Genomic DNA, 20,679 nt, shown 5'->3' with positions numbered 1-20,679 from the left:
TGCCTGAGTTGCAACCAAATCCCGATCACTGGTTATATCAAAAATACTATTAAATCGGCTTATATGTAGCAGCTTTGATCTCTGCCTTTTCTAGCTGCTCCTTATGTATCTCTGTGGTGACATGGCGAGTGCCTGCCGTCGACATCATCACAACATTGCAGAGAGAGCAGTATAGGCTATTACTGCTTAGCTGAAACAGTCAATGAAAAAAATTTACATACATACAATCATGTCTGTATAAGGGGCGGCTCACTCTGCAATTCTATCGCCGCGCTACAAGTACGTGCCGGCGACCCATTCAATGTCGGGTGCTCGCGAGCGGTCCATATGTTAATGTAGGTAAGAATTTAGAATAGCAGCATTTTGTGTACATCAAAGGTGTGAGCCTTCTATACTTGTACATACTATATATTCTGTGCCTGTATCCCAGAAAGGGGTAAGCAGAGCACATGAAACTACTCAAGTTAAAAATATTACTTTAAGGATAAGTAGGTAATACAATTATAATAATAGCACATATACACCAACTAGTTTATTTTAATACTAAGCATAGTATTATTGGTTCCCGCAAAACAGAACATTAGTCATCATCCACTGGCCATTTTAGGAATCAGCAAATGCATTTTACAGCTGAAGAGACCAGCATAATAATACGGGGAGTGTAACCTTCCTATAAAATTATAGAGAATGGGAAATATTATGATAATTATATATAAAAAAACATAAGTGGCGTGCCTGCGACTTCTGTGAGGATGGGCTGTCTATCTAGGGCAAAGTTAAGGGCCTACCACAAACACCAAGTTAGTAATTTGCGTGCATCTTTCTTATAACCAATAAATAAATTACCTTTCTTATCAAGTTTTCTGAGAAATCCTCCAAATGTGGGTATCTTTCTATACACTTTTTATGTGTCATAAGTATTTTGTGAGCTTCCTTCAATTTATTGTCAAGTTCCATTTCAGCGGCACAAAATACACATTTATACATATTACCAACCATCAGAATTCCGTGGTACGCGTCTGAAGATATCACAAGTTTTCTACGGTCTTTTAGAGTCAAGATTACACTTTGATCATCTGAAATACATTGCACATTCGCTGAGGTTTTTTGTGCCAATTTCATTATCTTTGGCTGTCGTAAAGCTGGCGCTGCCATGGCTTATTATCTTCTCCTTAATTTTATTGTCTAATGTAAAAGTACTTTCAACTTAAGTATCGAAACTTCTAAATAAATGTTTGTTTTTGTACTACAAACAACCTACGAACGAAACGAAATCCAATCAAAAGTTTTTTTAACCAGACCGGAAATGGCGGCAACCCGGATTTGGGTTGTCTATACATCATATATTATAGTTTATGGTGCATAGTGATGTGAACTCGAAGTACGTTTTACGATTCACTTTTCTTAGGGTGCGCGCCCACGGGCGACACAGTTGCTCGGCGACTTTCGTATTTGTATGAAAAGTTGCGTCGCCTCGTGTGCGCACTTTCATACTAGGCCATGGTCGCGACAAAAAAGTTGCCCCTGTGCGCACCCTCTTATACTACAACACATACAACTTGTCAAAAGAAAAGGGCGTGAAACTGAAATTGATGTTCTTTGACACAAAAAAGGCGCGAAATTCAAATTCTCTATGGGTATTAAGCCTTCGCCCCTACATTTTCAACCAGTTTACTATTAGGGTGCGCGCCCACGGGGGCAACAGTTGCTCGTCGACTTTCGTATTTGTATGTAATGTTGCGTCGTCTCGTGTGCGCACTTTCATACTAGGCCATGGTCGCAACAAAAAAGTCGCCGGCAACAGTTGCCCGTGTGCGCGCTCTCTTAGTTTAGTGTTACTAGCGGCCCGCCCCGGCTACGCACCGGGATTATCACAAAAATTGTTATCATCAGCATCATCATGTTATATTAAGTTAATTATCCGTAAAAGATAGACAATGCCATCGCAAACTTTTTTATAGACCTATGAGAGAGACATAATTTCGCCATACATTATTTTGATAGCATAGTTCAAACGATTTGATGGGCTGTGTTTTCGATTAAAGCTCCCAGCAAGCCAGATTTTGTTCGACTCCATTAATAAATCAACCTGTATATACCTTTACCTAGTCATAATATAATCCATCAGTGGATTCGGTGGCAATAAACTAGTTTATGCTTCAACACACATTGAATAACATAAAGTGGAAACTTTAAATTAAATAAATTTTATTATGCCCATAACATTTTAATAGAAGGCTGACAGAAATTTATTATACAATGAAATCATGGCGTGGTTTCCAAAACTGTTGCTTTGTAAGTACAAATTGGACACCTTAAGTTAAAATCCACTTTAAAAATATAAACGGTCAACCCAGGTCAACCCAATCTCGGTACTTACTAAAAAAAGGCGCTAAATTAAAATTTTCGATGAGAATTAAACCTTAAACCTACGTCCGTACATTTTCAATAATTTTTTAAGAGCTATGGCTCGTTGATAATTCCACCAACGTCAAGGTTTAGAAAGGCATGCGTTTTCAGTTTTTTCGATACTGCGCGCATGCGCGGAAAGCCGGCGGACGCTAGCTTTGGGGAATAGACTTTTATGTACTTAAGGTTTTAAAAATCTATGCACGACCCTGTAAATGACGAATAACAGTTCGAGAGTAGAAAAAGGCTTTATTAACGCCGCGGTGAGCCTTACATTTTTTAAATTTGCCGCCTTTTGGTTGACCGTCCATATCCATATAATTAAATAAATAACTAAACTTATTCATTTGCAGTTTGTACCTTAAAAACAATACTTAGTGAGTCACTCGAACAGCTAAATCACCCTGATAATAAAGAAGTAAATAAATTCCTGGGAAAAGTATTACAGGCCGATAATTTCGAAGAACTCGCCGATAGAATAGCAGACAAAGCGGTAAAGAAGATTCATGATTTCCAGAAAACTTCAGCTATTAAGAAAATAGGTTCTGAAGATGGATTCTATCGTAGCCAAATGAATCCTAGCGTGAAACCGAGAATACCACATAGTCTAGGGCACAACCATAAGCATGGTAAAATTAACGTAGATGCCGTTTTAAAAAAAGACATACCCTTAGACGATTTAAAATTGAGATATAAAGTTCTAAAGAACCAACACGCGAGTTCGACTCCTCAAATCGAAGATAACAACCCTGTAAAAATTCACTTAAATGAAGAAATAAGTGAAAATGGGAAGAGCAACAAACCAATCAGTGATGAAAATTTTCAGCATCCGTTTGGGAATGGACAAACCGTTTCTTGGGTTAAAAAAGGAAAAAAAACAGGAAATGATGATTCAAGCTCAGATAGCCGTGACACCAATGGCGGGCGTGGTGATGAAAATGATTCAAGAAAAAGATATCAAATTTTGGGAACAACAAGAACAGAGGGAGACAAACAATTTATATTAGAAGATAACCCAGACTACAAAGAATATAAAGAAATGGTGTCTAGAATGGAAATCTTAGGTGATTTTGAAAAAACAGTATAGTAACAGATTAAATAATGTTTTGTTTTTCGTTTAAGCCCCATTTAGATGGTACGAGTTTCTCGCCTCGAACGTACGATTATCGAAGTACGAGAAAAAATATCGTATCATGTAAACTATGCGTACGATATCGCACGAGAGGGGGCGATAATCGCCTCGCCTTTGATATTTGTATGTCTCCGTGTAAACAAAACACATATGCGAGAATCGTATACGAGTTTATACGCTACTCAGTCGAAATGAATTCAGTAGAAATCATGTAAAACATGGTGTTTTTATATTTATAGCTGCCTCTCAGTAACTGCTAGAACCAAAAATAAATTCGGCTTATTAATATTATACAGTTAAGCCCCATTTAGATGGTACGAGTTTCTCGCCTCGAACGTACGATTATCGAAGTACGAGAAAAAATATCGTATCATGTAAACTATGCGTACGATATCGCACGGGAGGAGGCGATAATCGCCTCGCCTTTGATGTTTGTATGTCTCCGTGTAAACAAAACACGTATGCGAGAATCGTATACGAGTGTTTATGCGCTACTCAGTCGAAATGAATTCTCTTTCCCTAGAAACAGAAATCATGTAAATCATGGTATTTTTATATTTATAGCTAACTCTCAGTAACTGCTAAAACCAGAAATAAATAAGGGTATCATTATTGTAATTTTTTGTAAATTATGAGTTGTGTTACACGAAATAAATGAAAAAAAAAATTAATTTTAATTTAATTATCAATAATAGAGTAATGTTTACTGGCATTTTACCCCATATGGGGTATAATGCTATCATTTAAAATAAATCATATCCATATTCTATGTTCAATTATATCCTAAACCTAATCGCAAGTATCGCAACCAAGATTTTATTAGCTAGGTCGAATTAATTATTTTCTCTATTATATCATTATTATTTAGACCGTCATAAATAATTTATAGTGTTTTTAATATTACTGGGTACTATTAAACTTAAATTCAAATAAATCAATGTAAATTACATATATCCAATATTATAAAAAAGCATATAATATATGTGTTTATAATTAATTAATTAGCAACTAAGCACGCAAGTTGACAGGCAAAACTCGTATGAAAATCGGTTCGCTCCGATTCGTGCGATAATCGCACGTTCGAGAAGAAATGTCATACGAGAACCGGTTTAGACGAGTCGAGAAATGTTATGGAAATATCTCCCGAAAATTCAACTCTCCGTCTAAACTATTTCGCCTGACGATAATCGCCTGGCGAGTATCGCATACGATACTCGTATGCGAGTTTTTATTTCTCGCACGAATGTAAACGTTTTCGTACGATAATCGCCAGGCGATTATCGCATACGATAATGTCATACGAGTTTCTCGACCAAAACGGGCGAGAAACTCGTACCATCTAAATGGGGCTTTATTCGTGTTTCTCACTCGATAGAAAGGCCGGCAACAGACAACTTAAAATTCATAATCTTATGAAATCAGATTGAGTGCACGGATCTCCATACAATTTTGCAACTCTACACACAGTCTTAGGCTCCCCACAGACAGTCTTAAAAATTCATAATCTTAAAAAAAACTTGTATGCAATCTGACAGTTCAAACTGACACTGACAAGACACTGACAGATCTGAACTGTCAGATTGCATACAAGTTTTTTTTAAGATTATGAATTTTTAAGACTGTCTGTGGGGAGCCTTATTTTTTAAGATTATGATTTTTTCAGATTGATCTGACAAATTGCGAGTAATCTTGAATTAGAAAGTATATTTTTTTTAATTTATTGTTTTTAATTCTAGAAAATGGCCAAAATGAAAGGGCGACAAACTGTAAATTTCAAGGTCAAGTGGGGTATAGTTAGAAAGAGCGCAAATGGAACGTAAAGAAACAATTTTGAAGAAAATGTAAAAAAAATACCGTTCTTCTTATCTCCAAAGTTCACCAATAAAAAATTACGAATTCCAGGCCTATGCTTTAATAGATATTTACATGTATGAATACCTCAGGGAAACAGGTAGGTATAAGATAAATAAAACATAAGCGAAATGTAACAATAATTTTATTTTACATGAAATGCTATATGAGCTAGGTAGCGCGCTCACAGGCCTTCGGAAACTAGCTTAAAGACAGAGTCCCATGTAAGGGCCCGCGCACACGGAGGCAACAGTTGCTCGGCGATTTACGTATTTGTATGAAAAGTTGCGTCGCTTCATGAGCGCACTTTCATACTAGCCCATGGTTGCGACAAAAAAGTCGCTTCGAAAAGACGCCCGTGGGCGCACCTTCTAACGCCGTGGCTTGCGTGGGCGACGGTCGCGCGACGGCGATGCGACGCATACGAAATCAAACCTTATCGATCTGGAAGTATGAGACGCGACGGCGACGGTCGCGCGACCGTCGCCCACACAAGACACGGCGTAAAGGTTCGGCCACACATAGGGGTTTTGGTAGCGTAGCGTTAGCGGAGCGGAATGCGTGCGCATTCAGAGCGGATCGGCGGCGCAAACGAATATGCTCGCGCGCTCGCGCAGTCACACTCACACATGACACAGCGCGTATTGTCAGCGGACTTGTCTGAATACTGATTAAATGTTAACCATTTAGCTAATTGTTTTATTCCAAAATGTTGTTTTGATTTCTTAAGTGTCATTCAACACTTATTAGAAGTTTACAGTTGCAAAATATAAGCTTAGAAGTTACCATGTGCGGAACGCGGATCCGCTTTGAAAACGCTCGCAATCTTTTTTTTTGTTTTTTTTTTTAGTATCAATAGGTAGACGTTTGACCACGATCACACCTGATGGTAGGTGATGATGCGGTCTACGGTGGAGCACGCTTACCTATGAGATACCTATTTACTCTCGCTTTAAAGAGACCTGGATTGTACTCATGTGGAAACACAGACTCTGGCAGGGCATTCCACTCCTTGGCGGTTCGCAAAATAAATGTTAAAGCGTAGTGGCCCCACGCTGTGGGGGCATGGGCAGCGCGTTTGTGTGGGGGTTAGGTAGCGCGCTCGTGAGGCTTCAAAATGCGGCTTAAGGGCTGGGACCCGTGTAACCATCCGTAGTGACTGAACGACGACATTGCGTGGGTGTTTCTAGCGAAGTTTAAGTACCTACAAATAATAAAATATAGATTGTGTGCGTAGCCAAAAGCACAAACGCTCGCTAAATAAAAAAATCCATACTAATATTATAAATCGGAAAGTGTGTCTGTTTGTTTGTCCGTCTTTCACGTCAAAACGGAGCGACGAATAGACGTGATTTCTTAGGTGGAGATAGTTGAAGCACAGATCAAATAATACTAGTACAGATACCTAATCCCATACTAAAAATGGGCACCGTCCTAAGTATTCTAGACCTGTAGGCTAAATTTAATCCACATTCAAAGAGCTAGATGGCGCTAGTAGCCACGCGTGGCCAACAAAACTCTTATCAGTATCCTACGTCGAAATAGTCATCAAACTGCAACATCTTGCGACATCTGTTTTAGCTATCACGCACTAAACCTATAACGTCACATGGACGTTTAAAGTCGAACATTACTAGATGGCGTTGCCGTGCGGCTTGTATGTGTGCTCGCCGCGTACGTATAATATACTCGCTCTGTCCGCAACACATGCAAGCGGAATTGAATGAACGAGACACGCCCCGCGCCCCGCGACCACGGCGCCGCGCGCCGGCGACCTTGAGTTGAGAGGCCCCAGCCCCCGACCAAAGGATGCATTGATTTGTTAAAATTTAAAGCACTCGAAAGCAGGCGCGTAGTTACTTAGAAATATAGAAATGAATATTATTACATTTCATCCTTAAGACGATACAGGAGGAGTTAATTCTCCATACAAACGCTCTTGACTATTTATAAGTACCTAGGTAGTACTTAGTTGCTGACGGCGTCGCGTCGAGGTCTTGGCCCACTCCGCCGCAGATCGGCGACCGAGCGCGCATTCGTGTGCGTTCGGAAATCCTAGCCAGTCGGCAATCGTCGCGTCTCATACTTCCATATCGATAAGGTTTGATTTCGCATGCATCGCATCGGTCGTGCATGTGGCAAATGTCGGAAGGATTTCAAAGGCAAAAATCAAAGATGGCGGCTTCAGTGTATGGGATATCGGTCCTACATCCGATATCGGATCGGATAATGTGAAAACGCACTAACGGTGAATGCTTAGGCCGTTTTCACATTATCCGATCCGATATCGGGTGTCAGATCGACATCCTACATCCGATAAACGCTTCCGATAGTGTCGGATGTAGGTCCGATAAAAAGCGTTGTTCCAAATCGTTGAAGTATGATTTTGTATCAAAAAGTATTTAAAAAATGTTTTATATTTAATAATTATAAAGCACTATATTCCAAATATTATATTGTAAAATTAAAATAACGGCATAAAAAAATACTCAAGAGTGTCAGGCAAAATAAATAATTTTACATTCAATTATATCTACTAAAAGATGATAAACTAGTATCCGCAATTCGGACCGATGCATTACAAACTTTTTTTTTCAATGGAAATTGTTCAACTAATTTGAATTTCGATCATTGGCAGCTGTTTAATAGACGACATTTTTGTCACGCACACTACTACAAACGTATACCTTCATTATTAACGCACACAAACAAATATTATCGGCCGACACGACAGCTGAATATTCTACGAACACGCGAGCGGGAGCGAGGCTTCCGCGATTTTGGTGACGCAATCATAGACTAAAAAGTTAACCACGCAGATGTGCCATTTTCATTGTTCCTACTAATGTGTTTCACCTCTAATAGATTTGCGAAATATATTTATTTCAATTTGGAAAATTATTAGGTAACTACTTACTACTTTATGAATTATGTTACTATAATATAAAAAAAGTTAATTTGTTTATTGATTGTTAATAGTTATTGAGTAAAATTGTATTTTTAGCACGCTCACTTTTTGCTGTTTTCTTTGGCCTGGTCATGAAAAAAGAGAACAATGGATACGCTTTGTCCAAAAAAACTGACCGCACTATATATATATTATTATATATATATAAGTATATATTTGTATTTTAAAGAAGAAGATAAATCTTCAAGAAAAGAGCGTACACCCATCTTAAAGGCCGGCAACGCACCTCCAACACCCCTGGTGTTTCGGGTGTCCATGGGCGGCAGTGATCGCATACTTTGTATTTTTTAAGTTGTAAATAAATAAATAAATAATTTTGACAGGCGGAATATAATAATGTGTCACATCTGATGGTGGACTTACTACTCTACGCGTAAATTACCGCTTCGCGCACTCCGCGCATCTGTCAGCTTGTGCAGAGTTTCCGTCTGGCAACGTCGCCTATAGTACGTAGTACATATAACTCAATAAACGGAACGCACACAATCGCACCGTTTCGTTGGCAGTATACTGTAGATAGTGGCAGCTCCATCTAGTGACAATATGCAATAAAATTTAGGTAGCTCGATACTGTCGCGCGCAGGTTGTTCACGTTGTTGCGTCATAGTCAGTAGCAATATATTACGTGATATTATTTCTTTGAAAATTTCTAAAATAATGCATTAAATTTGTGTTGTCATCGATGTTTGTATTTAATTTATAATGTACTTAATTTATGACGCTTCAAATACCTTTAAATCTAGTTGATAAAAAAATAATAATCGTCAATCGTGACACTTAGCGCCATCTATGACTTCTATTTGGAAATAATTTTGCACTGTTCCGGATGAGACCCCATGGTTGAAGGGATGGAGAGTGACATAGGCTACTTTTTGTCTCTTTCTTATGCGAGCGAAGCCGCGGGCAAAAGCTAGTACTTCATAAATAACAAAAGAAATACTTTTTGTAAGCTCTGTGAAGTCGGTACCTAGCCAAATTAAATTACAAAAATACCACTATGATGACGGGTTATAAATTTAGCCAACCCCTACCCTTTGAATGTGGTAGAAGTCGACTGTGGATATGGGTTCAATTGTGTTGTGGCCGATTATATAGTCACTACTTTTAAAAAAACTTGTATCTTCGTCTGTCAATGAAAAGAAAATTGTAGTACGTATATATGGAATGCAAATAGACTTACTGCGTTTTAACTTTGAGGAGCAGCGTGAGATACGAGATTTTTTCAAAGTAGTGACGATAAGCAGTTTCACGTGCTCTGCATATCCCTTTAGGGAATACAGGCGTGAGTTTATGCTAGTACGTATGCTACGCGCATGTAAGGTGAAGTTGCAGGTGATGCGCCTGACGGCTCACCATCAGGAACGCTGTATTCTCATTTGCCACCAGTAATAAAAATGTACTTACGTTACATGAGCGCAGTAGCCAGCTCTCATACTACTAGAGCCATGTATTTGATCTGTAAGGGAAAGTTTAAGGATAAGCTGAGTTAGTCGGGACTCCCGACTCGGGAGTGTACTTAAGTACACTAATTAATAAATAAAAAATAAAATAAGTGGCTAATTAGCCATGTTTCATAAAAATGGGTCCACTATGTCGCGGGCAGGGTTTTTACAAAATTTTAATTTTGTCGTTATTGCGTCGGAGACAGGAACATACGAACAGGAACATCGCGCGACCGCGACCGATCAGTGTGCACGGCACGGTCTTCGAACGTGGCTTCGGCTGACCAAACCATCCAACGAGCCAGATTTCATTCGGACGTCCGTGCGCTCAAGGCTACGTCCACGACCGACGACCGATAGTTTGCACGGTTAAGTGTATTATTCATCGTCTAAATCCGCGTCCCTAGCTTTAATAATTTTTAAGAAAAAAAGAACCACCGCCTTTGGGGTTCTGGTGAAAGCTACTTGCGAATGTTGGATTACGTATTTCGGTTCTGACCATCACCAACAGTTCCACTGCACCAAATGTAACTGTTCCGTACGTAAGTTCATGCTGTTCCATTAAAAATACAAAAATAACCATATGTGTGCCTTTCAGATTTGAGGAGTTCCCTCGATTTCTCCAGGATCCCGTCATCAGAACTGGGTTCTGAGAAAAATGGGACCAATCTGTATGCATATACATTCAATCAAAAAAAATTTTTCAAAATCGGTCCAGTAACGACGGAGATATCGAGGAACAAACATAAAAAAAAATACAGACGAATTGAGAACCCCTTCCCTTGAGATTTGGAAGGCGGTTAAAAATGGGGTTATAGCACTTACGTTCAGGATGGTAGCAAGTCCATTGCTTCGCTTCGCAAAGGTTTATAAAGTAGTAATAAGTGACGTTATTAGGCTGCTCCCGGGCGAAATACAGGCATACAGGGTAATATAAAACGGGGCAGCGATTAACCTTCTTTTCGCAAGGTTCTTTGTTAAAAGTTAGTTTTCCTCTCATTGGCGGGAAACGGGTTGAGTTTGATGATGATGACTCTCTAAGAGATAACTTTTCTGAACCTGGAATAGACAATAAATAAAAAATATAACATTACACAAATGTAATAAATTTTTAGTATTATTATTTATGTACCAAGTTCATATTATTTTTAAGGTGAGAACATAAGCAAGTACATAATTTATCGATAATCAAATCGACACAGTAACATCCCTGGCAAAACACGAAACCTCACAAAACTAGGGACCACCTACCAAAAAGAGAAATAACTGGCATATATCTGTCTCTTTTCAATACATTATCTACTTCAGCATAGCTGGGCACCGTTAATCAAATAGTTAACTTCGATAATCGTTAATCCGTTACTTAAAAAGTTAACTTCGTTAATCGTTAAAGCGATACATTTCGGTAGATTTAACGGAAGTTAAAGTTAATCGATAATCCGTTAACACGTTATAAAAACAGGACTCCATTGTAGGTATTATGTATTTCTATTTACTAAGTATCCACCAAAAACCATTAAAAACTGTGACGCCAATCGGTAAAAAACCGAAATGTAATAATTACGGTCTCTTCGGGCAAAAGCCCGAAGAGACCGTAATTATTACATTTCGGTTATTACATTTCGGTCGGGCGGTAAAAACCGCCGTTGGTTGGCTAAATCCTAGGTTTTACTTCGGATTGGTAATTATTGGGTCATTCATGCGGTCGCGATCGTGGTGCGTGAGATTTGGGATGACAACTCGATGCTGTAGGCCACGACACAGATCAAATAATACTAGTACAGATACCTAATCCCATACTAAAAATGGGCACCGTCCTAAGTATTCTAGACCTGTAGGCTAAATTTAATCCACATTCAAAGAGCTAGATGGCGCTAGTAGCCACGCGTGGCCAACAAAACTCTTATCAGTATCCTACGTCGAAATAGTCATCAAACTGCAACATCTTGCGACATCTGTTTTAGCTATCACGCACTAAACCTATAACGTCACATGGACGTTTAAAGTCGAACATTACTAGATGGCGTTGCCGTGCGGCTTGTATGTGTGCTCGCCGCGTACGTATAATATACTCGCTCTGTCCGCAACACATGCAAGCGGAATTGAATGAACGAGACACGCCCCGCGCCCCGCGACCACGGCGCCGCGCGCCGGCGACCTTGAGTTGAGAGGCCCCAGCCCCCGACCAAAGGATGCATTGATTTGTTAAAATTTAAAGCACTCGAAAGCAGGCGCGTAGTTACTTAGAAATATAGAAATGAATATTATTACATTTCATCCTTAAGACGATACAGGAGGAGTTAATTCTCCATACAAACGCTCTTGACTATTTATAAGTACCTAGGTAGTACTTAGTTGCTGACGGCGTCGCGTCGAGGTCTTGGCCCACTCCGCCGCAGATCGGCGACCGAGCGCGCATTCGTGTGCGTTCGGAAATCCTAGCCAGTCGGCAATCGTCGCGTCTCATACTTCCATATCGATAAGGTTTGATTTCGCATGCATCGCATCGGTCGTGCATGTGGCAAATGTCGGAAGGATTTCAAAGGCAAAAATCAAAGATGGCGGCTTCAGTGTATGGGATATCGGTCCTACATCCGATATCGGATCGGATAATGTGAAAACGCACTAACGGTGAATGCTTAGGCCGTTTTCACATTATCCGATCCGATATCGGGTGTCAGATCGACATCCTACATCCGATAAACGCTTCCGATAGTGTCGGATGTAGGTCCGATAAAAAGCGTTGTTCCAAATCGTTGAAGTATGATTTTGTATCAAAAAGTATTTAAAAAATGTTTTATATTTAATAATTATAAAGCACTATATTCCAAATATTATATTGTAAAATTAAAATAACGGCATAAAAAAATACTCAAGAGTGTCAGGCAAAATAAATAATTTTACATTCAATTATATCTACTAAAAGATGATAAACTAGTATCCGCAATTCGGACCGACAAACTTTTTTTTTTCAATGGAAATTGTTCAACTAATTTGAATTTCGATCATTGGCAGCTGTTTAATAGACGACATTTTTGTCACGCACACTACTACAAACGTATACCTTCATTATTAACGCACACAAACAAATATTATCGGCCGACACGACAGCTGAATATTCTACGAACACGCGAGCGGGAGCGAGGCTTCCGCGATTTTGGTGACGCAATCATAGACTAAAAAGTTAACCACGCAGATGTGCCATTTTCATTGTTCCTACTAATGTGTTTCACCTCTAATAGATTTGCGAAATATATTTATTTCAATTTGGAAAATTATTAGGTAACTACTTACTACTTTATGAATTATGTTACTATAATATAAAAAAAAGTTAATTTGTTTATTGATTGTTAATAGTTATTGAGTAAAATTGTATTTTTAGCACGCTCACTTTTTGCTGTTTTCTTTGGCCTGGTCATGAAAAAAGAGAACAATGGATACGCTTTGTCCAAAAAAACTGACCGCACTATATATATATTATTATATATATATAAGTATATATTTGTATTTTAAAGAAGAAGATAAATCTTCAAGAAAAGAGCGTACACCCATCTTAAAGGCCGGCAACGCACCTCCAACACCCCTGGTGTTTCGGGTGTCCATGGGCGGCAGTGATCGCATACTTTGTATTTTTTAAGTTGTAAATAAATAAATAAATAATTTTGACAGGCGGAATATAATAATGTGTCACATCTGATGGTGGACTTACTACTCTACGCGTAAATTACCGCTTCGCGCACTCCGCGCATCTGTCAGCTTGTGCAGAGTTTCCGTCTGGCAACGTCGCCTATAGTACGTAGTACATATAACTCAATAAACGGAACGCACACAATCGCACCGTTTCGTTGGCAGTATACTGTAGATAGTGGCAGCTCCATCTAGTGACAATATGCAATAAAATTTAGGTAGCTCGATACTGTCGCGCGCAGGTTGTTCACGTTGTTGCGTCATAGTCAGTAGCAATATATTACGTGATATTATTTCTTTGAAAATTTCTAAAATAATGCATTAAATTTGTGTTGTCATCGATGTTTGTATTTAATTTATAATGTACTTAATTTATGACGCTTCAAATACCTTTAAATCTAGTTGATAAAAAAATAATAATCGTCAATCGTGACACTTAGCGCCATCTATGACTTCTATTTGGAAATAATTTTGCACTGTTCCGGATGAGACCCCATGGCCACGATAACTTGGTAGAGTAATCTAAGGCCCGCGCCGGACTCTAACTCGATGCGTCGGTTGCGCGATTTGTCTGTCATGCCTGATGATTGCACTCTATTCCCAGGTTAGTGATCGATCTAGCACGCCTAATAAGATTTAGAAGATCTCGAATAAGTGATCCAAAGTCGCCAATTGGCCTTTAGACTGTATATAACCGACGGATCTGCTTTTACCGATAAAACCTAGGTTTTGCCGTACTACGGGCTTTTACAGTAGCAGTAAAAACGTGGTTTTCGCGGCGCAGCGAGCCGCTCGGGGTACTGGATTAACGATTAACGGACTCTATGAAATTTAACGGAAGTTAACGAATCCGTTAACATTTTTTAAAGTTAACTTAAAAGTTAATCCGTTAATCGAAATGTTAACTTCGTTAATTAACGATTAACGGATTAACGAGTTAATGCCCAGCTATGTACTTCAGGAAGTCAAGGATGAGTATACGCGTTTCACACGATTTTTTACTAGGGAGGCTTAGTAGTGGCCGTGTTTGACAGAGTATAAGTACAAATTCAGCTTTTTCTAACGATAGATAGGTAGAAAAAGCCCCATTTGACCTAGTAACTTAACGATAAAATTTTGCCCCACTTTCATTTAAGTAATAATTTTAATTTTTATACCGATAAGTATCATAGGTCTTCGGATATTTAGTATTGTAACAGACAGACAAACACACAGAGTCACAGACCAAAGGTTCCATTTGTACCTTTATCGTGTGGCACCTAAAAATTTACAGTCAACGATGACATTTTGTTGTTTTGTTGTTAATGAAAAATAAAATATTCTGAATTAGCTAATAACTCACCATCATCGTAATATATTTTCCCAATTTGCTCTCCCATTCTTAAATTTGTATCACTGATCACTGCAATAGTTGTCGCAACATTACTTTCATCAGTAGTAGTCTCGTACGTTTCAGTTTCTGTCCCAGTTTCATATGTAGTTTCAGTTTCATGCGTGGGTTCAGTTTCATCAGTTGATTCTGCTACTGGTTCAGTTTCATATGTCGTTTCTGTGACTTCATCATTTGTTGAAGTCGTGTCATCATTTGTTATTGTTTCGGGGTCAGACTCCGCCATTTTTTCGATTTCTTTCGCAAATCTCCTCATTTCGGTATCCATGACACACGGACCAGGATTTTTAATAGCCCATACTATAAATTATCAATCAATCGTTTATTGCAAAACCATGGTACATTTACAGGTGCTACAATACAGAAGAGATCGCATGGCACCCGGATAGGGTATGGCAATTATACATTAATTATTAACTAAATTATATCTGGATTACCTATTCATTATAATGAAATCAGGTGCCGTAGCCGAATGGCATTTCCGACGCGAAACGAAAACGAAACGCCGCAAAATACCTTTGGCTTTATCGCGCCAATACGCAAAAGCGATAGAGATAACATTTTACGAACGTCTTGTTTCGTGAGTGTTTGTGCCATTCGGCTACGCAGTTACGCACCCAGAATTGTTGTCAAATATGTGCTTTACCTAATACATAGACGATCAACCAAATCTTAGCACTAAAAGGCGGCAAATTTGAAAAATGTAGGGCTCACCGGCCAATTGTCTTCATAAAACGCGTGCCTTCCTAAACCTTCACGTTGGCGGAATCATCGGCGATCCATAACACTTAAAAATTGATTGAAATTATAGGGACAAAGGTTTAATTCCCATATGAAGTTTAATTTCGAGAGAAGGATGAGAGAAGTCTGCATGTGAATGAAATGAGAATGTTGCGATGGATGTGTGGTGTGACAAGACGGGATAGGATTCGGAATGAGTATATAAGGGGAAGCCTGAGAGTAGCGCCAGTGACAGAGGTGAGAGGAAGCAGATTAGCGTGGTATGGGCATGTAATGCGGAGGGATGAAAGCAATTTTATAAAACGAGTGGTAAATATGAAGGTGGATGGATACAATGGTAGTGGAAGGCCTAAGATGGATGGAATGTGTGAAAAATAATATGAGAGTGAAAGGTGTGTATGTAAATGACGGCTGATAGAGAGGAATGGAGGAGGAAAATCTGCGCAGACTCCAAATAATGGGAAGAGGGCTAGAGGGTTAGAGGGATTGTTGTTGTTGATTGTTCTAGGGCACCCCATAGGTGCATAGGGACTCCACAAGATCCTTCTACGCCTTTATCTTGAGCCACCGCCTTGGCCTCGTTCCGACTCAGTCCGAACTCCCGCAGCTTGTTCTCAACGCTCCGCCTCCAGGTGTGTACGGGGCGTTTGCGGGCTCGCTTTCCTCCTTGAGGCCGCCACTCAAACGCGATACTGGCGCTGTTGGTAGCTCCTCTTCGAAGGGTATGAGCCATGATGAAAGAGAATGATGATGATGATGAATTTTTTATTGTCGAGATTTGGTCGAGCGTTTATTACATACTACATACTATAGCAAAAAATTAATTAACTAATTACATACTATTGTCTTGATAGTTGCAAACATTATCAAATTCCATGTAACATGGATTATCGAATTGTTTGAACTCGGTTTTTTTGCCTGAGACGCGGGCGCTGCATACTTCTTCATGATAATTTGAACACGATTCTTCTATGTGCCCTTTTTTACATACATTCTGAAAAAATGGAATTATTTAGATATTCTTTTATAGAGTAACCAACATCACACCTCGGCAGGCCTGTCCCACTCGCTCGTTTAGGTATCCACAGTATCGAACAGTAAGTACCTACCTACGGGCGCCTCACGGGCGAGCGGTGAGTGACCAACGCGGTGACGCACGCGCGAGAGTTACCTTATACTTACGTACTCATAACGTACTTTGGAGATAAGGGGAGAGGAACGGTATTTTTTTTACATTTTCCTTCAAAATTATTTTTTTTCCAAATCAAAAAAATTATAAAAAATAGTTTATTTACGTTCAATTGCGCTCTTTCTAACGATACCCCACTTGCCCTAGTAACTTGAAATTTACAGTTTGCCTCCCTTTAATATTGGCCATTTTCTACAACTAAAATTAATAAAAAAATATACTTTCTATTCATAGAAGTTTACAATGTTCAAAACTATTCCAAATTTCAAGTTGATAGCATTAGTAGTTCTCGAGATATTTTTAGAAATGTGACAGACAGACAGAGTCGCACCATAAGGTTTCCTGTTGTTTTTGGTACGGAACCCTAACTACCTCGGAACCATCAAGAAAAATGTGCGGTCACTTAGATAGCGTTACACCTTTGCTCGATTCTCGGCTAAATTGCGCTAAGTTTAACACATATCAGGGTAACAATATGGCCAATTTGTTTTAATCGTGTGTCAAGATGGCAGTCCATGCACTGTGCTGTGAAAGACCATCTTAACACATTTTTCAACATTTGGATCATGACCCCGATTTCATCCTGTATAGGTATCCTCTTTGATACTGGTATAGAGTATTTCTATTTACTCAATCCTCTTTGGTACCGGTATAGTAACACTCTATATACTCAACTCAATCCTCTTTGATACCGGTATCCCGGTTCTAAGACCTTACCTCATCTGAGATCCCGTGGTATTTCAAAAACTGTTTAGCAAATTCTATGTCCTTCCTTATTGACAAACTGTAGTTGTAATCTTGCGTTATTAAATATAATATAATAATGTATTTGATAAGCATTATTGCTTATTATATAATATAATTATGTCTGTAGGAAATCATATTATTTTTAAGTATGTAGGTACTACAAGTGATACAGAAAATACATTATTTTTTTATTATGCTAGAGCTGTAGAGTGTAGATTATAATGACGTAAATATATTGTTAATATACTAAAAACTGCCGGTAAACATGACTCAAATGTAGTAACAGTGAAATAAAACGATGTAAGAATTTTTTCACATTTTATTGTAACACTAAGAAAATAGTTTTTATGTATTTGGCTTCACATGAACAGTCATAAAATAAACAATGAAAACTTTTTAAATTAATTCATCTTATAGGTCAAATAAATATAAAACAATTTTATAATCAAATGATAAAATATTACTAAGGCACAGCGGGGCAAATCTCGACTGGGGGTCAATTGTAACTAATCAATTTCTTTCCATTATTACACTATGATGTTGAGTTCTACATGTATCCACTGAACACGCCTACCATATATAACCGGTGGACGCTCTATTTAATAATGCAAACATTGTAAAACACAGAAAAAATGGACCAGTAATATTTGCCAACCAGTCAAGATTTGCCCTGCTGTACCTTGCATATATTTATTTATTTAAGAATATATCGATACTGTTTTAGACATGCATAGTAATTATATCATATTTTTGCTAAAATATAGAATTTAAATTAAATGAACTTTCTTGACTAATAGGGTAACAAATAAAGATGGGCAAGCAAATCTTGTCACTAAAAAAAGATGGCAGAAAGGGGGGGGGGGGGGGGCGAAGGGCGAAGGCTGATCGTCCTTTACAAAATTTTAGTTTTGCGCCTATTTTAGTGAAAAGGTTTGCTTGGCAGTCTAAAGTTTCATAGTGGTATAGCTAATTTAATTTTGTGTAACTATTTTTTACAAAAAAATATGTTTTAAAATACATTAATAGATAGATGGGTATTATATTAATGATAGGTATATCAAAAATAAATTAATTAATGTAGACACGGCAATAAGACAGAGTATTTGGATTGTTTTTCAGTCAATTTAGTAAAACAAGGTAAAATAGGTATTTTTGGCAAGTTTTGATATCAGGATAATTAATTTCATATCTATACTTTCTTCAAAAATCGGTCATTTCGGCTTAATACTAACAAACATTATATTTAAAATAACAGAAAATATATCCATAGCATCTAACATTTTTATTTATAGTATTAAAATGCAGAAAATGGAATATGGAAAATAAAAATATGTGACATTCCATTAGAGAAGAGTACCCATTTCTTGAGGTGCGATAAGGACCGTTATAAAAGAATTTGTTGATAATTCAGATGAAAATGACCTTATGGAGCTTAAAACTTAAGGGCCCTTCTCTAATGGAAAGCCACATATAATTATGATATTAACAGTCAGGATTTACGGTACAGTATAAAATTATTATCTTATTTTTTGTAAACGTATGAATAAGAATGCTTTTAATACGCGGGCGAAGCCGCGGGTATTTAGAAGCTAGTAATATATTATAATTCTCTAATAGCATATATTCCTATAGCTAATTCCATTAAAACCGTTATCGGTAATATAAATACCGTTATGTAAAATTAAAAAAATGATTACCATTAATTTCTTAGACGTTGTCTTATCAATAAGGATAATTTTACTACTTCCCGGTAACTAGGTTCAATTTAGGTATATAGTGTATATTTTTAATAATACCTCAAATCTAAAAAGCGATGGTGTTTTTTTTGCTAAAAAGGAATAAAACTATGGAAACGGATTAAATCGCGTATAATGAATTTAAAATTCATCCCGACGTTTCGAACTCTTTACAGCGTTCGTGGTCAACGGGTGACTGAGGAAAAATTAGTGTGCAAAAGCTACGCACATACAAGAAATATAGCTTAGCACACTGTAATTTTTCCTCAGTCACCCGTTGACCACGAACGCTGTAAAGAGTTCGAAACGTCGGGATGAATTTGAAATTCATTATACGCGATTTAATCCGTTTCCATACTTTTATTTCATGGGTAACTATCGCGGTAACCGAAGACAATATTAAAAAGGAATAATTAATATAAAAATAGCGATGGCGGCGTGGCGCAAGGTCAAAATTAGTGTAGATCTGATATTATTATTTATAAGCAGTTGTACATATCGTCACTACTCTGAAAAAAACTTATATCTTCTTCTGTCAATGAAAAGAAAAATGTAATAAGTATGTATGCAATGCATATAGACTTACTGCGTTTTAACTTTGAGGAGCAGTGTGAGATACGAGATTTTTTCAAAGTAGTGACGATATGTATTTCCGGTATTTTCCAAAGTTAATACATTTGTATAGTCCACGTGTATCAAAATTGTATAAGACTAGAAAAGTGTTATAAATCTCAGTATGCTACTATAGTCTTTGTTGGTAAATTGAGTTAAATATGTAATCAATAACGCTAATCCACATTGAACTACTATTTACAAACAGTGTAGGTATTTTTAGTACCTAGTATTCCAAATCAGAATCGGTATTATAGTTATTTTAAATCAGTATCGGTATTAAAAATAGAACTCTAACTTGATACCGGTATTTATAAAATGTAGGTATAAAACACGCGCCGAGACACAAGCGCGCCGAGGGGTATGAGAGGGTCACCAGGTTTTCGCAGTAATAGCTGCCGAGAGTGCCGAGGGTCCCGACATACCACCCTACAGCCTGGAGGTTCTTAAACAAGATCCAAATGGTGTGTATCTAGGAAAATGGTTACAATTCTAAGTAATTAAAATCATTATGGTTACAAAATGGCGGTATTTTATTATAATCAATACAATACCGATAATTTGATTAAAAATACAATTTCAAACCAGTACCGGTATTGAAAATAGTAGTTTTTGATCCAATATTTAAAAAAATAGCTCAATTTAGTACTGGTATTAAAAATAATAGCTTCATTTGAAAAAAGAAGTTTTAACTGCTACTGTTATTTAAAAAGTAGTTTAATTTGGTACCGGTATTAAAAATACTAATTTAATTTGGTTATTTTTAACGTTATTT

The 20,679-nt window shown here is 37.8% G+C and overlaps 2 protein-coding genes across 2 annotated transcripts; one reads left to right on the top strand and one right to left on the bottom strand.

The window, feature by feature from the left end:
• Positions 1-2,170: 2,170 nt before the first annotated feature.
• On the top strand, positions 2,171-3,523 carry LOC125239552. Its single transcript, XM_048147175.1, has 2 exons — positions 2,171-2,295; positions 2,763-3,523. Exons 1-2 carry the CDS (start codon positions 2,268-2,270, stop codon positions 3,494-3,496), a joined length of 762 nt encoding a protein of 253 aa, XP_048003132.1. The 5' UTR covers positions 2,171-2,267; the 3' UTR covers positions 3,497-3,523.
• A 2,926-nt stretch (positions 3,524-6,449) lies between these two features.
• On the bottom strand, positions 6,450-18,068 carry LOC125239270. The gene is made up of 6 exons (XM_048146806.1): positions 17,527-18,068; positions 16,461-16,614; positions 14,832-15,179; positions 10,628-10,861; positions 9,765-9,816; positions 6,450-6,596 (listed from the first exon to the last, which is right to left on the bottom strand). The coding sequence occupies exons 1-6, from the start codon at positions 17,647-17,649 to the stop codon at positions 6,482-6,484; spliced, it is 1,026 nt and encodes a 341-aa protein (XP_048002763.1). The 5' UTR covers positions 17,650-18,068; the 3' UTR covers positions 6,450-6,481.
• Positions 18,069-20,679: the final 2,611 nt, after the last annotated feature.

Source organism: Leguminivora glycinivorella, chromosome 25, assembly GCF_023078275.1.
Source record: "Leguminivora glycinivorella isolate SPB_JAAS2020 chromosome 25, LegGlyc_1.1, whole genome shotgun sequence".
Taxonomy (NCBI): domain Eukaryota; kingdom Metazoa; phylum Arthropoda; class Insecta; order Lepidoptera; family Tortricidae; genus Leguminivora; species Leguminivora glycinivorella.
This window is presented reverse-complemented; position numbering and strand designations above follow the sequence as displayed.

What these genes read in the sequence shown, in the direction of transcription:
- LOC125239270 (XM_048146806.1), bottom strand. Translation starts at nt 17,649, where the DNA reads ATGCTTATCAAATACATTATTATATTATATTTAATAACGCAAGATTAC. An exon ending in GAAAATATATTACGATGATG is followed by an intron (nt 10,862 to 14,831) that starts GTGAGTTATTAG and finishes TGTCTATTCCAG; the next exon opens with GTTCAGAAAAGTTATCTCTT. An exon ending in GGCTACTGCGCTCATGTAAC is followed by an intron (nt 6,597 to 9,764) that starts GTAAGTACATTT and finishes TATTATTTGTAG; the next exon opens with GTACTTAAACTTCGCTAGAA.
- LOC125239552 (XM_048147175.1), top strand. Translation starts at nt 2,268, where the DNA reads ATGGCGTGGTTTCCAAAACTGTTGCTTT. An exon ending in GTTTCCAAAACTGTTGCTTT is followed by an intron (nt 2,296 to 2,762) that starts GTAAGTACAAAT and finishes ATTCATTTGCAG; the next exon opens with TTTGTACCTTAAAAACAATA.